Here is a 14,919-nt window from a genome sequence, read left to right on the forward strand (position 1 = left end):
AGCCCCAGGTAAATGTGCACTTAATAGGTCACATTGAAATCTGAGGAAACTTCTGAGGAAATATCACGGGTTACTATAAGCTAGCCTTCCCTAGCAGCCCAGTGTCCTCCAGATATTGGCTTCCATTGTCTCTGATTATTGAACATTTTGGCTCGTGCTGATGAGAGTTTGAGACCCAAAGATCCAGAGGACACTAGACTGGGGAAGGATGTTGTCATGTGCAGTCTTGCATAGCTTTCAAACTCCATGCAAGAGCAGTTTATCATTTAATAAGTTGTTTTTTTTTTAAATATAAATTATTTTATTTTAAACATGTGTTACTATAAACCAAGATTTAAACATTCATTTAAAATGTTTTTAAACTTCCACAGTGGAAAAGTTCTATGGAAAAGTTATACAAACAGGTTTTTAAAGGGATAGCACTAAATTTTAGAGACAAGTTTTACAAGAGATTGAAAAAATTGTATATACTGAATAGTAGGGTTAGTGGTTACTGCTAGAATTGAATTAGTGTTAAGGCCAAAGGAAGTTATGAGTGTGCCATCTCAAGACCTGCTTCACATTTCTTAACCATGGTTAGGAATGTGAGCATTACGTCTGTACTGGAGCACGATTCAGAGATGTTTATTTTATTTGAAAATGAAAAATACACACACAATAAAAGACCACCTTATTCTTAGAACTTACACTTGCAGATTAAAGGCATATTAATAAACATAACCAAGGAAAACCACTTTGATGGTCACATCCATAAACCAAACAGATGACCAAGCATTACTCACTGTTAAACTACATCACACCTTATACACCCATGAGACCCTTTTCTATTCAATAAAGCTATTATTAGTTGCATCAAAAGCAATGTCGCTCGTGTTGTTTCTGATCATTTCAAAGAAACCTTAAAATTGTGCCATAATCACTCTTGACCTTGTTGGGTACAGAGTTTGCGCAGTGCACTGTTGTGTCTGTAGATGAAACCAATGCCTTCAGCTCCGAATTCTTCAAGTTGTTCAAGTGAAGAAACGCAAGGGTTGTGGTCTTTCAACATATCTGGCAACACCTTCTTTTGTATGCGGCTAGAACGTCTCACATTTAATCATTTAATAAGTATCATTTAATAAGTTGATAGACTCCTGTCTGCATATTATGCTCACCCTACTTCCCTGCTTGCTGCGAAGTTCTGGGAGAACAGTGTTTATCCAGGTTTGGTTCCCTATGCAAAGGCATTGCTGTAAGCTTATTAGCACATTAAAATGATTTGCATTTATTAGCAAGTATACAGTTTGAGCATAGGCAGAGAGAAATGAAACACTCCATCAGAAAGCCAAAGTACACTGCTCCTGTGCTGAATCTCCAGAGACACAGCATTCATCCTGTTACTTACAGAGCAACCCTACTTAAAGAGACAGCTCTCCTCTCTTCACCCCCAGCTTGAGCTGGTTTCCTTCTTTGCACACATATGTTTGGATTGTGCTGCCTTTGTCTAGAAGAGTGGGAAATTTACCTTTTACCCTTTCAGTATTCAGGAAAGTGGTTTACGTGTCCGTTCCCATGGAAACACATCAGTAGGCTGCTAACATCTGTCAAGTAGAAGCATTGCCCCAAGGCAACCCACCTTGACAGCCCTACCAGCAGAAATCTGATAGCAAACCCATAACAATATATAGTGTAGTTAGGATCCTGTTAGGCCTTGGATAATTCTATTCTTCTGTTTGCAGCATTGGCACTAGTGTTTCTGGCAAGAAACATGGTATGTGTGGACCAAGTACCCCACATTTTAAGCACTCCTATATAGGCTAATGGGACACGGGTGGCGCTGTGGGTAAAAGCCTCAGTGCCTAGGGCTTGCCGATCGAAAGGTCGGCGGTTCGAATCCCCGCGGCGGGGTGCGCTCCCGTTGTTCGGTCCCAGCGCCTGCCAACCTAGCAGTTCGAAAGCACTCCCGGGTGCAAGTAGATAAATAGGGACCGCTTACCAGCGGGAAGGTAAACGGCGTTTCCGTGTGCGGCTCTGGCTCGCCAGAGCAGCGATGTCACGCTGGCCACGTGACCCGGAAGTGTCTCCGGACAGCGCTGGCCCCCGGCCTCTTGAGTGAGATGGGCGCACAACCCCAGAGTCTGTCAAGACTGGCCCGTATGGGCAGGGGTACCTTTACCTTTACTTTATATAGGCTAATAGAGATCCTAGCATAATCATGATTCCTAGACACGTGGCTGGCCTAGTCTCCAGCTGCATTGAAAGGGAGCTGTGTACGCTTTTAAAATGATTTTCCAACACTGGCAGTGGAAACTTCCCCCTAGCTTCCTACCTTTAGCTAATATCCTTCTACTCCTGCCACCAACTGCACAGATGTTATGAAAATGCCATCACATTTTTAATAACTGAGATTCCAGCTCTTCAAAGTATACATGCAACACATCTGGACATTGGCAAGATTAGTGACACAAGCGAACTCAAAAGTGATACTGAAAACCAGTAATGTTAAGGTATATCACTGGAAAATTTGGATTTTCAAGGTTTGCAATGGGACTTTCTGCTCACTATTGCTAGCACACTTTACAGCAGGGCTTTTGCTCAGCTTACTAAAACTGTCATTTACCCAAAAATAAACAAACCCCTTGGCATTAAGTCAACATATACTCCAAACAGACATTTAGTTATACAGGGCTTTCAAAGCTCCTGCGTGTTAGTGGCTTAAAAAAGCTAATTACTGACCTGAACAGTAGTTAATTTGTATTGGGAACAGAAAAAGAAAGTGTGCATGTGGAATGGGGTGATTGGAAGACACGAGTATGTATCAGTGTGAACTACCTACTACATCAAATGGACTATTCACACAGAAAGTTCTGATTTAGAGAAGCACATTTATGAACTAAGATAACACTAGTATATAAAGGCTTTGCTGTATTTGGCAGGATGACTGGTCAAGGAACCCGCTTAGTATTTTAAATCCATCATCTTTGTGGCTGTGGTTGCTCTAGCTGTCACCGGAAAGGACACATAGTGGTTCCCAATTTTAGCTTTTCCTTGGTTTTTTTTTTTTTTTTTTTTAGCACGATGACCTGTTTTTACCTCAACAGTGGTATAGTAGGGTTTTCACAACATTCCTGTTCTTAAATCAACAGATTATCAGCAGATATGACAGTAAACTTTCAGGCTCAAGCCAGACTTGAAGTGTACAGTGGACCTTGGTTTAAGAACAGCTTAGTTTATGAACAACTTGGAAATAGAACGCTGCAAACCCGGAAGTAGGTGTTCCGGTTTGTGAACTTTGCCTTGGAAGCTGAACATGTTCTACTTCCTGTTGAGTGTGTGTTGTTTGTAAATTGAGTTCCCTGCTGCTAATCAGTCTATCGGCTGTTGAGTCCCGAGCACCCACACAACACAGGTCATACTTGGAGATTTTGTTTTTGCTATTTTTTGCATTTTTGTGTGGCTTTTTCATTTGACTATGACTTGTTCTTCATTTTATGGGACCGACTTGTGACTGCGGCTTGTGACTTCATTTTTGTGACTGTGTGTAACCCAGTTCAGCTACTGCTTGTGACTGAAGAAAAGGATAAAAGCCCCCCTTCCAAACAATGACTATCATCAGTGCACATAAGAAAAAGTAGTAATTTTAATTTCTCTCATCTACAATACTATCTTATTTATTTTATAGTACAGTGGTACCTCGGGTTACAGACGCTTCAGGTTACAGACTCTGCCAACACAGAAATAGTACCTCGGGTTAAGAACTTTGCTTCAGGATGAGAACAGAAATAGTGCTCCGGTGGCGTGGCAGCAGCGGGAAGCCCCCATTAGCTAAAGTGGTGCTTCAGGTTAAGAACAGTTTCAGGTTAAGAATGGACCTCCAGAATGAATTAAGTACTTAACCTGAGGTACCCCTGTACAGTACATTGATTATTGCTTTCATTTTATGGATCAATGGTCTCGTTAGATAGTAAAATTCATGTTAAATTGCTGTTTTAGGGGTTGTTTTTAAAAGTCTGGAACGGATTAATCCATTTTGCATTACTTTCCATGGGAAAGCACACCTTGGTTTTAGAACAGGCTTCCCAAACAGATTGGGAACCAAGGTACAAAGTTTAACCTCAAACATAAACCTTCCGTCTTCTGTAACTGACCCAATGGAGCAGGCTTAGCAAAGGATTGATAAAAATGCGATGGATTTGGAATTGTAGATGGCCCTTCTTGCCTTGCCTTATGCAAGCAGGATGTACTAAATGTCCTCTGTGTTGCCACTTGGTTTTTTGGTCTGACCACTTACCTTGACTCTGAGCTTTCATATGTCCTTTCCTTGTGTGGTCCCTTTTTTTCTTTAGTCTTGGTATATCAATATTATTCGGTACACCCTTTTTATACATGTGCATACAATCCTATTTGTGTATGGCTGTTTTGTTTTCAATTGGCGGAAGGGTGTTGTTCCTTATTTTTTTATTGTTACTTGTTACATTGAAAACAAATAAAAATATAAACATTAAAAAAAATAAAGTCTTCCCTAACCTTAAAAAAAGGAGCAGCACTAGAAATCTTACTGGGGTCTTATGGAGGAAAAACACGGAATGAGAATAAAATTAGGAAATTGTTAAGGCTTTATTGAATCTATCCATCCACTAAGCTAATGTAATTGTTATTATTAATCCACACAATTAGTATTTCTAAATGCAGAAGCAGCAGCCAGCAGTTATATTTCGGAATATATTAAAAACAAATATCAAGATAGTGTCTGGTTCTATTTTGTAAAAATAAAACCAACACTGCAATGTACATTTTTGTATAGCCATATCATTTTCTTAACTTCCATGAACGAGTACCCAGCAGCATTTAAATGCATTGAAAACAATATGCTAGTGATCAGAATTAATTTACTAAATGTTTGTTCCTTTATAAACCAGTCATTAAATGTTCTTTTTGTATTTTTTTATTACATTCATTAACAAATTTTGCATTAAATGTTATTTACATCATGGTAGAACATTATAACTGTAGAAGTATATGATATCTGAAATGTTCTAACTGGAAAAAACAATGGTAGTTTGACAGTTTGAGTCTGTGCATGTTTACTTGGGATCAAGTCCTATTTTGTTCAATGGGACTTGGTTTTTTTTCTTTTTCAAGCATGCATTAAGACAGCAGCCTGAATTTTCTAGGGCAGGATAGACTTCAGCAACAGATGCAATTCTTTGGGGGGAAATGCCCTGATTTTAAAATACAAAGTGTATATATAAAGCTTCATTTGCTGCAGAATAGTCAAACGTAACACACCTATGCACACTGCATAAATCACAGATCCTTACAACTAGGTTCAAATTAGGGGCAGCAATGCCTCTATGGTCTCCGGCTATTTATTTCTTCATCTTTGTTAGTTTATCTTCAGTGCTGTCTGGTATCATGCCCATGCATTCTTCTGAATTTGCCACATGATGCTTTAAAATGGAAGACCGGATCACATCAATATCACGTCCTAAGTGGTCCTTTATGGCTGAAACAGCTGTTGGTGGAGAATTGAAGTCTACCAAAAAATACCTGGAAATAAAGAAGAATACAATAAAAACAAAGCTACAAGCATGAAAGAGCACAAGAGCCCTGGTGGATGAGACCAAAGGTCTATCTAGCACAGCATTTCCTACATGCCAATGGGGCATGAGGGCAGCAACACTTTCTTGTTGCTGCTGTTCCCCACAAAATGGTATGCAAAGACATCACACCTCTGATCCCGGAGGCATTATATACCTTTTGTGACTCATGCTCACTCCATGAATTTGCCCAATTCCCCTTTAAAGCCTTCTACGTTGGCATCCACTAAAAATGCCAGAAGTTACATAACCCTTTCCTTTATAATCACAACAGATCCAAGCTCATCTTGAGAGTGTCTGAACCTCCACAGATCAAAGTTCCAGAAAAGAAATGCATTTCCAAGAGGCATTCTAGTATAAATTTTATGAATTTAGGGCAAGCCCCCAGAGTATCATTTTATTGTTGCTCTGAACAAGGATAGAGCTTGTATGAGAGACTATGTATTCCATGCATTCTTCCTCCCTATACAACTGGAGAGCCCCAACATGCTACACATACAATATCCGATATCAGAGAATCTAGTTACATATTATAAGATATGCACGCTCCCCATCAAAAAATTTGCTATAGCAAGACGGTCTTTTTCTATTTAGAAATGGGAAGCAAAAAAACAGGTCAAGGCAGCAGGTATTTATTGTCCTTTTGCTTTAAAAGTTCAAATTACTGAGGACAGAAGCCACATCTGAAGACAGGCAACACCAACTTATGAGTCTTGGCATTCATTCAGAGGCTCTGCATACCATACTGTAGTTCTCTGCAACCTTGGCAACAATGCAGAGATTTAATTTTCACACACTTCTAGAACTGCCTGGAATTCTTGGTATCAAGGCAAACATTCTCCCATTTGCCAACGTCTACTTTGACGAACAGAGTGTTTACCATGTGCAAGAACATTTCAGATCTTCTATTTCACTCAAGTGCAAGGAAGAATCCCGGAAATTTGTTTCATGGGAGCAAAGTGATTTTCAAAACTTCACTGTGATGATATGAACATCCAGTCGTTTTTCTACAAGCTGCAATAGCTTCCTTTTGAGGATGGACCTACTGGCTTTGAAATGGGAGGCAAAACCAGTGCCTGGTTCCATTAGGAAGAAGCAACTACTTGGAATAAAGGAGGATTGGGATGGGAGAAGTTCCCAGACTTCCCCCACCTCTTTTCTACTGCAGTCTCCCCTCCAGTAGAATTCTAGGCAAGATTGCATGAGCAAACTGTTGGAAAATCCCAACACAAACATGCATCTGGAACCCTATGTGAAGGCCAACCAGTAGTGCAGTGATGGCCAAATTTGGCCCTCTAGCTGTTTTGGGATTACAGTTCCCATCACCCCTGACCACTGGGTCCTGTTAGTTAGGGATGATGGAAGTTGTAGTCCCAAAACAGCTGGAGGGCCAAGTTTCCACTGCAGTAGTGGAAAGATAGCAAGCAGGGGAATGGTTTAAACATACATGCTCACCACTTTTCCAGTCCAAACTGACCCCTCCCCTTCCACAATCTATTTTCCCCTTGAAAGTAGCCACTGGTGTTTTTATGCACATGCTCAATTTATAGTTTATTCAAAGTTTTACAGTGAATTGAAGTAAATAAGAAAAAAGAAATTCATACATGTTTGTAAGACATCAAATCAAACTCTCAGAAAAGTAGAACAGTATCCTAGGATACCAGCTTGGTTAAATAAATCATCATCATATGAGTTTTCAATGATCAACCAACTACAACTACATAAATTTCCGTATGAGGAGAAACAATAGTTCTGGGGTATGATGCCCATACTGCAGCCAGCATCATATTAGAAAAGGCACTTCATCCTGAGAGGAAGTGAGAATGCCTCTTAAAATAGAATTCTCTGTTCTGTTTTTGTAAGTAATTACTGGCCCGCCATTAAGACTAGTTAAGATTGGCAGGCTCTAAGGCAGGGCCTTTTCAGTAGTGGCCCCAACATTATGAAACTTCCTCCTAAGAATGTGCAAGTTGACTGCCCCATGCCACAATTTTTTAAAAGCCTTTGGAAAGGCACATTTCAAATTAGTGTGTTTGGCTGCTGTTTTATTGATATTCGACTGCCAAGTCTCTGGAAATGAAAATAATATTTTAGTGGTCTAGTAGACTGTAATCCAATACTAACTTTCTGGGGATTGTCCCATTCAACACAGTGAGGCTTACTTTTGAATAGACATCTAAAGGATTGTGTTGTTAGTTGACTTCGATAAAGGAGGTTTGCCCTATTTCCTTTCATATGGAGCTTGCAGCATTTAGTCTTAATGAGGCATTACTGTAAACTGAGTAAGAGAAAAATTCAAGAGCCATGTCTTTTAAAGAAACAAAACCTTAACATTTTCATGCTATTTGTGCTCATCTAATCCTCCTGAAACAAAAGATACAGAATGTATGTTCTATGTCTGCATCTTTTGGGGAATAATTATGACACACTCACAACATAGCCCTCCTTTTACATTTTACTAATTTTTCTACTACCTTGCTAAACGAGAATAGCGGGCTGCTTTCCATTGTGTCTTTAAAACTGAAATGGATTCTGCTCCAAAAGGAATGGCTTGCAACTCGTGTTCTCTCCTGCTCATATAGGCAGGCAGTGGAAATTTCCACTGTGCTGCTGTTGATGATAACTGAAGGCAGCATTGGGGGATGGGGGAGATGAGATGCCGCTGCTGCTGCATTGTCTTTGTCGTTGCCATTTCAGCAGCAGCAAAAAATGTTATCTGGAGATACAAGAAACATAACAATTTGCAGCATGAAAGTTTATTAGCTGTATCAAACACCAGCAGTATGGGAGCCAGTCTATGGATTTCGTATGTATCCGTGTACAAGAGATCAGGAAAATCCACCTTTGTCTTTTGGAATTATAGCCCAGGTATGCCCCAGGCAGACAAGCCAAAGAAAAAGCAACTGCACTTTAAGAGCTGAGCTGGAACTTACTTTCTGTTCGTAGGCAATCAAGCCAGCACCGATTGTGTTTTGTGCAACCCAGAAGCTCTGTAATGTGTGGAACAGCTCCATGTTAAGCACTGAGTTGTGACCGGGTATGTAAGTAGTGTAGCACTACAGTTTCTCATGCAAAGTAACAAGACCTGGTGCATGTGGTTTGAGGATGGGATGGGAAGAAAGGTGGTTGGGGAAGAGAGGAGGCGGCAAAGATCTATTTACAGAGATGTAACGTTCATTTGCAGGCAAAACTGATGGAAGTACAGCGCAAACTCTCCAGGCACCAGGAGCAAAAACTGGTACAGAAAAACAAAAAAATCAGGACGATTCTGCTGATTCAGTACAGAAACCCTAGTTATTTTGGTGCACTGTGCATAAAATGTGATAGGACAGTTAAGACTTTTTACTGCCAAAATAACATCTCTGTAAAGAGTTAAATGAAGACCTATTTCAGATCAAACAAGTGGTAAGAAAAGAGGACTGGATATTGAACTGTATCCAGGCCAAAATTAAATCCAGGGATTTAAAATATAGTATACTAGACAACTATATTCCCGAATGGGTTTATCAAAGTTAATCAACACCAGAGAAACACCTGGACCAGGCTTGTTTTGGAATCCTATTGGGAAAAGCAGTTCTCAGCTGATCTTGTGTGAATGAGGGCCCAAGGGAGAACCTGGTTAAGACCGTGCCCAGGAAATTTCCACGTTTTATAAAGAGTCAGCTTCAGCTTTCCAATATGCCATCACAATTTTTAGTCTACACCACAGAAGGCTTATTAAGTCAAGATGAATATCACCGATTGTGTGGCTGAGAGACACGCTAGAATAACCTCTTGTCTACTAATGGGCAAGAGCCAAACTGGGAATCCCAAAGGTGCTGGACACTTCTGGAAAAGATCAAATGAGCCATATTAACATCTGAATCTGAAACATGGTCAGCTTTCGCTTGCAGGCCAAGTCCATCCCCTCTTGACTGCTATGCAAGAGAAGGGGGACAGAACCCTCCATTTGCCTCTCAAAATACCACCTGGACTAGGGGGCAAGGAATCCTTGAGCTGGGCACAGGACGAAGCTTTTTCATAGAGCAAGTTCCACCAAGTACAATGGGGCTTATTCACAGGTAAATGGGATTAGGACTGCAGCTTTAGCTGCCTTTTGTGTAACAACTGCAACTTAAGTGTTTACACACTTGGCAAAACAAACAGCTTCACATTTGGAAGTATAGGGTGTACTCCAATCCAATGTACTGAAGGTTTTTTTTTTAAAAGGATATTTCATCTCAGAAGAATCAGGCAAAGCCCTAGAAAAGCACAGTCATACCCACCAGCCAACATCAACTGATGGCAGTTTCTAGTATCCCATAGAATGCAAGTCTATTTATGAAGAATGAAAGAGAGAAGAAAAATGTTAAGCAATAATTTCATGATTCGATGTGCTAGGAAACCTGCCATATGGTAGACGTTTATGTCCACAACTGAATTTCTTTTTAAAAAGAGACATTGCCATGATCCAGGAAAGAGGAAACAAGAACAACAAACCACCCCTTTCATAGCGAACACCGAGGACAATTTCCTTCAATTCAGTTTTCGTACCTTAAGCTTTCTCAAAAGACATCTATTTTCCTTTTATGGCTTTTTGTGCAAAACATATACATGCAGATTGTAACATCATTTCAACAGCAACATATCTATTTGTACGCTTTCTACATAGCAGAATTGTCTCTAGTACATAAGCTAAAGAACTTTTTTTGTATGAATGCAAGTTGGCCCTGCTACTTCTGGACCAGGGGACTGCATCATGACTGATAGCAAGGATACACTTATCCTCCAAGAATTTGTCTAGCCTAGTTTTAAAGCTATCTAAGCTATTTACTGATTAAAAATGTTTTGAAGCCACCCTTCACCCTTACAAATACCAGATCAGACCAATACTGTATAGAAATGGCACGACCAGAAAATCATAATCAAGTGACCATCACTACATTGTGTGAACACTGCCCACAATAGTGTATGGATCCTGTATGGATCAGCTTTTTTATTTCTCAGTGAAATGTTGTAATGTTAATTACAAAAATGTTGTAATGTTATTTACAAAAATAAACAGTGTTAGTGGACTCCATCAACTTTAATTGCTTGCCTTTCGGGTAGACTCACACTGGCAATGCAGATTCTATTCACTGCCTCTGAAGTGCCACTACCTACCTAATCCCCAATCCTTTTCTCATAGGGCACACTCAAGAAAAAGTAGATGCACTTCTATTGAAATCAAGTGCTCAGCTAATGGAACTTAAGTGCACTCAACATCTGCTGTACAGTGCCACCAGATTTTAGCACACACACAGTATCTCCCACCTTGCAAAATACTTGAACAGAACACTGTGCGCCTGTGTCACATCATCAGTTTAACAGCACAAATGCTAGTAGTGAATTTAAACTCGGGTTGAACTCTTATGCAACTCCAGACACAGCGCAAGCTGTAGCACTTATTGCCAGAGTTTGGATGCCAACGCACATCAATACTTGCTTGTTCTCACACAATCAAGAAGGTGATGCAAAACATGAGGGACCTATTGAGTTTGGTAAGGTTGCGCAGCATATGCACATGAAACAAAACAGATGCAGCTGAAAGGCTTGTAACTCAGTAGTAGGACCCAGGACCTACCTGAAAACGGTCCTAGACCTAGATGCAAACCCCCCAAGTCACAGCCGGTCAGTGAAGGCAATAATGACCTAGATAGTCTGGCTCAGTTTAAGACAGTTTCCTCTGCTCCTATCTCACTACATGCCTATCAACATGCAGCTCCTTAGGCACAGGAATGCTTCCTGTGTGGGGTATTTGCAAGAGAAAGTGTTTTGTTCTGTTTTTCGAAACTAAACCATGGCGTGGGCTTTCTTTAGCAATGTACAGGGCCTTTTCTGTGGCTGTGCCCTGACTGTGGAACCCACAAGCCAAGGCAGCTTAGATGGACCTCATCTCTGCAATTTCAGGAAGACGCTAAAAATGCTTTTATTCTGCACTGCTCTCAATTATTTTTTAACTTGTAAAGGTTTGATTCCACTCCTCATGGTTTGCAAGATATGCTCTTAATCTGGTTTATTTTTCAAACTTGGTTTTAATGTGTGTTTTGCAGCCGCCCCCCCCCCCCCCCGGGGAAATGAGCTAGTACTGAAGGACAGATTAGAAATATGTTTCTTTATAAAGAAACACATTTCTTTATAAATATATAACTATATAGATTATTGTAAGGGAGGGAAATACAAGATAATAAGCTCTTAAAATATGAACATGTTTTGAGCGGCTATCATTTCAGAGGTGCATCTCTGCAGCTTGTGCAGCAGTATCATTTGAAATATCCGCAAGGGAAAACAGGTAATAAGCTGCATTGGCTGCCCATCAAGGTGTGCACATTTGTATCTTCAAATGCCAGGGAGAAAGACTGCAAGTTGTTATTTTGATTATTGAATGAAGTCTCTGTGCGACCCTGGTTGCCTAGCAACATTTCTCCATCCTTGCATACAGGCATTTCTCTTTCAAAAGATATTCTCAGGGAGTTCAAAAGCAAAATGTTAAGCAATTATAGGATAAACTCTGCAGTCCATTGTAATCATTTATCTAATGCATCTTAATTTTCAAATGCCAAGGCATTATTTTCTTGGGCTGAAGATATTTCTCTTAAAATCAGTAACTACAACAATAACTCTTCTTTTACTTGTGCACAGCCATCTTTAATAATGATTTCACCATTAAAAACACCCTCAAAAATATACTTTGGTTCAGATACGCAAAAGGGAATAAAATCAACCCTGAATCAGTATCTCAAAAGATAAATAATAATTATCGCTTCCAACTGGCTTTGGTGCAATAAAAATGTTACCTTGAAAAGGAAGTGTTTACATGAAGGGCATTTCTTAACAAAGGAAATAGTAAAGAATCAATGCTTGAATTAACTAGTAGATGAATATGAACAATGAAATTATCTACCCAAATTACTGTGTGCCTCATTTTGGAATTGTTAAGTAAACAGATTTGAGTACTTTGTGGAGTCTACTTCAGGAAAGAAACAGTTTAATTCTGAAATGAAACGTGTATCCAAGTTACATTAATTACCCAATGGAAATTAAGAGGCCCTTAACAGTAAATTCTGTACCTGGGCTTCAATCCAAAGAAGCGATATGTGTATGCAAAAAAGAACAGCACACACAGCTTTAACTGATGACCACCGTGTCCCTAATCAGTAGAAATAGTTGCAGCAACATCCAAACCTCAGCTGCACACATTGTTCTCCCCTATGCTCCTACCTTGTCTTTAGATCACGGCTTTGAGCATTTATTTAACAGCTAATGGTTACCTACTCATGTTGCTTGCCAACCTCCCCCCACCCAATAGCACCACAGCTCCTTCAAACTCCTCCCATATCCCTCTCACAGCTTCTTCAACGCACCCATCCCCACCTGCCACCCCCCCAGTGCACCCCAAACTCTCGCATCCCCTCACTAATTGCCCAAATCCCAAGACCCTGTTGCCACTGCCACTCAAGGAAGACAGGGGAATGAAGATGAGTGTCTATCTCCTCTTGACTTTGCACCGCCGACAGAAAGTGGGCAGCAACACAGGGTAAAGAGACTTGCTTCTATTTCGTTCCCCTCCTTAGTGCCGCAGTGAGACCTTAGGATGGAGGAGAGGGGTGGGAGAGTTTTGAGAGGACTGCTGATGGTGGTGACAAAAGTGAGCATGTGAAGGCCTGCAGCTCTGCCTGGACCAGCCACCCAACTACCTGCTCACTCTGCCTGCCCAGCATGGCCACCTGCTCATTTGAATCCTGGATTCCCCTTGCCCTGATGTACGTGTGCACATGCAAACGGGCAATGCGAGAAAAGTGTGAAGGCCGGCTTGGGCCACCCACCTGACCACTTACTCTGCCAGCCTGTCTACTTTGCTTGCCTGCTCCGCCCAATGTTGTCAGGCTGCAACTTTTCCCCTTTCAAAAATATTCCATGGCAAGAAATTCTATTAAAAACTAGACTTGTGAAACTCATACCCTCCTCTGGTGTGACGTTGATTGTGCTTTGAAATTCTGTATGGCAGCGTTCTTTCGCCCAGGTTTTCCAAATTCCTCACCACTGCTCCTCTCTCCATCAAAGCTTCCACTGTGCGTTTCAGTGTTGCAGCTGTCTCAGGCTTTAAACACAAAGAAGAAGACACGTGTTTGTAGTGCAGTAAATGACTATTGCCCCCTATACTTACCTGGCAAGTAAATAATAAAGGAGAAACTGGAATAGATGTCAAAGGGGAGGGGGGAATTCTGATTCTTCTCTCCATCACCTCCAAGGGTGCTGTATCAGACTATAACAATCACTAACAGCAACATAGTGCACCTGTTTCTTCACAATTACACCCAACTGAGTTCAATGGGAGACATTCTAGGCTGAATGTGCATTTTTGACAGCATCAAATATGTTTAATATACTGCACATTACAACTGCAAATAACTATTCTTATAAATGCTGCAAGTTTCCAGGAATGCACTTCTGAAGTGTGTTTTACCTATACCCATATTGTAATTAACTCAGGAAGTCAAGCTTGTCCTATTACACCACACAGGCTGATAATTTCTTTCAATTCCATTTAAGAGTCATTGCATTACATTAAATTTAAAAGGATATGTTTTAGACTGATCGGCGGTGAAAGCGAGCACTCAGAGAAGTGCATTCCATATCTGTGAAGCGTGTCCGTCCGTCCCCAACACACATTCTTGTCTCCCTCCAGTGAAATTCCTTGTTGTGAACAAGTAATCTGAAATAATGTGAAGGCAGGAGCTGCGGGGTTCTCAAGGAGAACAGACCCATCTCCTGCAACTAAAGGATCATTCTCAATATTTGATTTTGTCCTGCTTGCATTTCATACTTTTGTTATGTATGAATTTGATGTGTGTGTGATATTTTGCTTCCTCAGCAACTAGATTTCCAGAATACAACTTAAGTTTGCAGATTCTCATCTCCAAGGGACCCTGAATGTGCAAGTATATGCAGTGTGGGTGTACAGTGGTACCTTGGGTTACAGACTCCACTAACCCAGAAATAGTACCTCGGGTTAAGATCTTTCCTTCAGGATAAGAACAGAAATCGAGCGGCGGCGGCGGCAGGAGGCCCCGTTAGCTAAAGTGGTACCTCAGGTTAAGAACAGTTTCAGGTTAAGAACGGACCTCCAGAACGAATTAAGTTCTTAACCTGAGGTACCACTGTATGTGTGTTGGGACAATGCATTTGTGTTGATGTGTTCACTAGTTTTTCCTTGGTGTCTCCTGCCACAAAGGAGGACGGCTTTGGAGAAAAAGAACAAAACCAGTTGGAAAGAAATTTTCACATGCAACCGAAGTCTTTGCAAGTATGAAATAAGTAT

The 14,919-nt window shown here is 40.7% G+C and overlaps 1 protein-coding gene across 1 annotated transcript in view; it reads right to left on the reverse strand.

Annotated features, from left to right (window-relative positions):
• Nucleotides 1-4,906: 4,906 nt before the first annotated feature.
• The window catches only part of MRPS6 (mitochondrial ribosomal protein S6), a 28,629-nt gene continuing 18,616 nt past the window's right edge, over nucleotides 4,907-14,919 (reverse strand). The window contains exons 2-3 of the mRNA XM_083500272.1: nucleotides 13,559-13,698; nucleotides 4,907-5,529 (exon numbers count right to left, since the gene is read on the reverse strand). Coding sequence (XP_083356398.1) covers nucleotides 5,349-5,529; nucleotides 13,559-13,698 — 321 coding nt within the window. The 3' untranslated portion in view covers nucleotides 4,907-5,348. The remainder of the gene's footprint in view (nucleotides 5,530-13,558; nucleotides 13,699-14,919) is intronic.

This window comes from Podarcis liolepis (assembly GCF_965112155.1).
Source record: "Podarcis liolepis genome assembly, chromosome: 4".
Taxonomy (NCBI): Eukaryota; Metazoa; Chordata; class Lepidosauria; order Squamata; family Lacertidae; genus Podarcis; species Podarcis liolepis.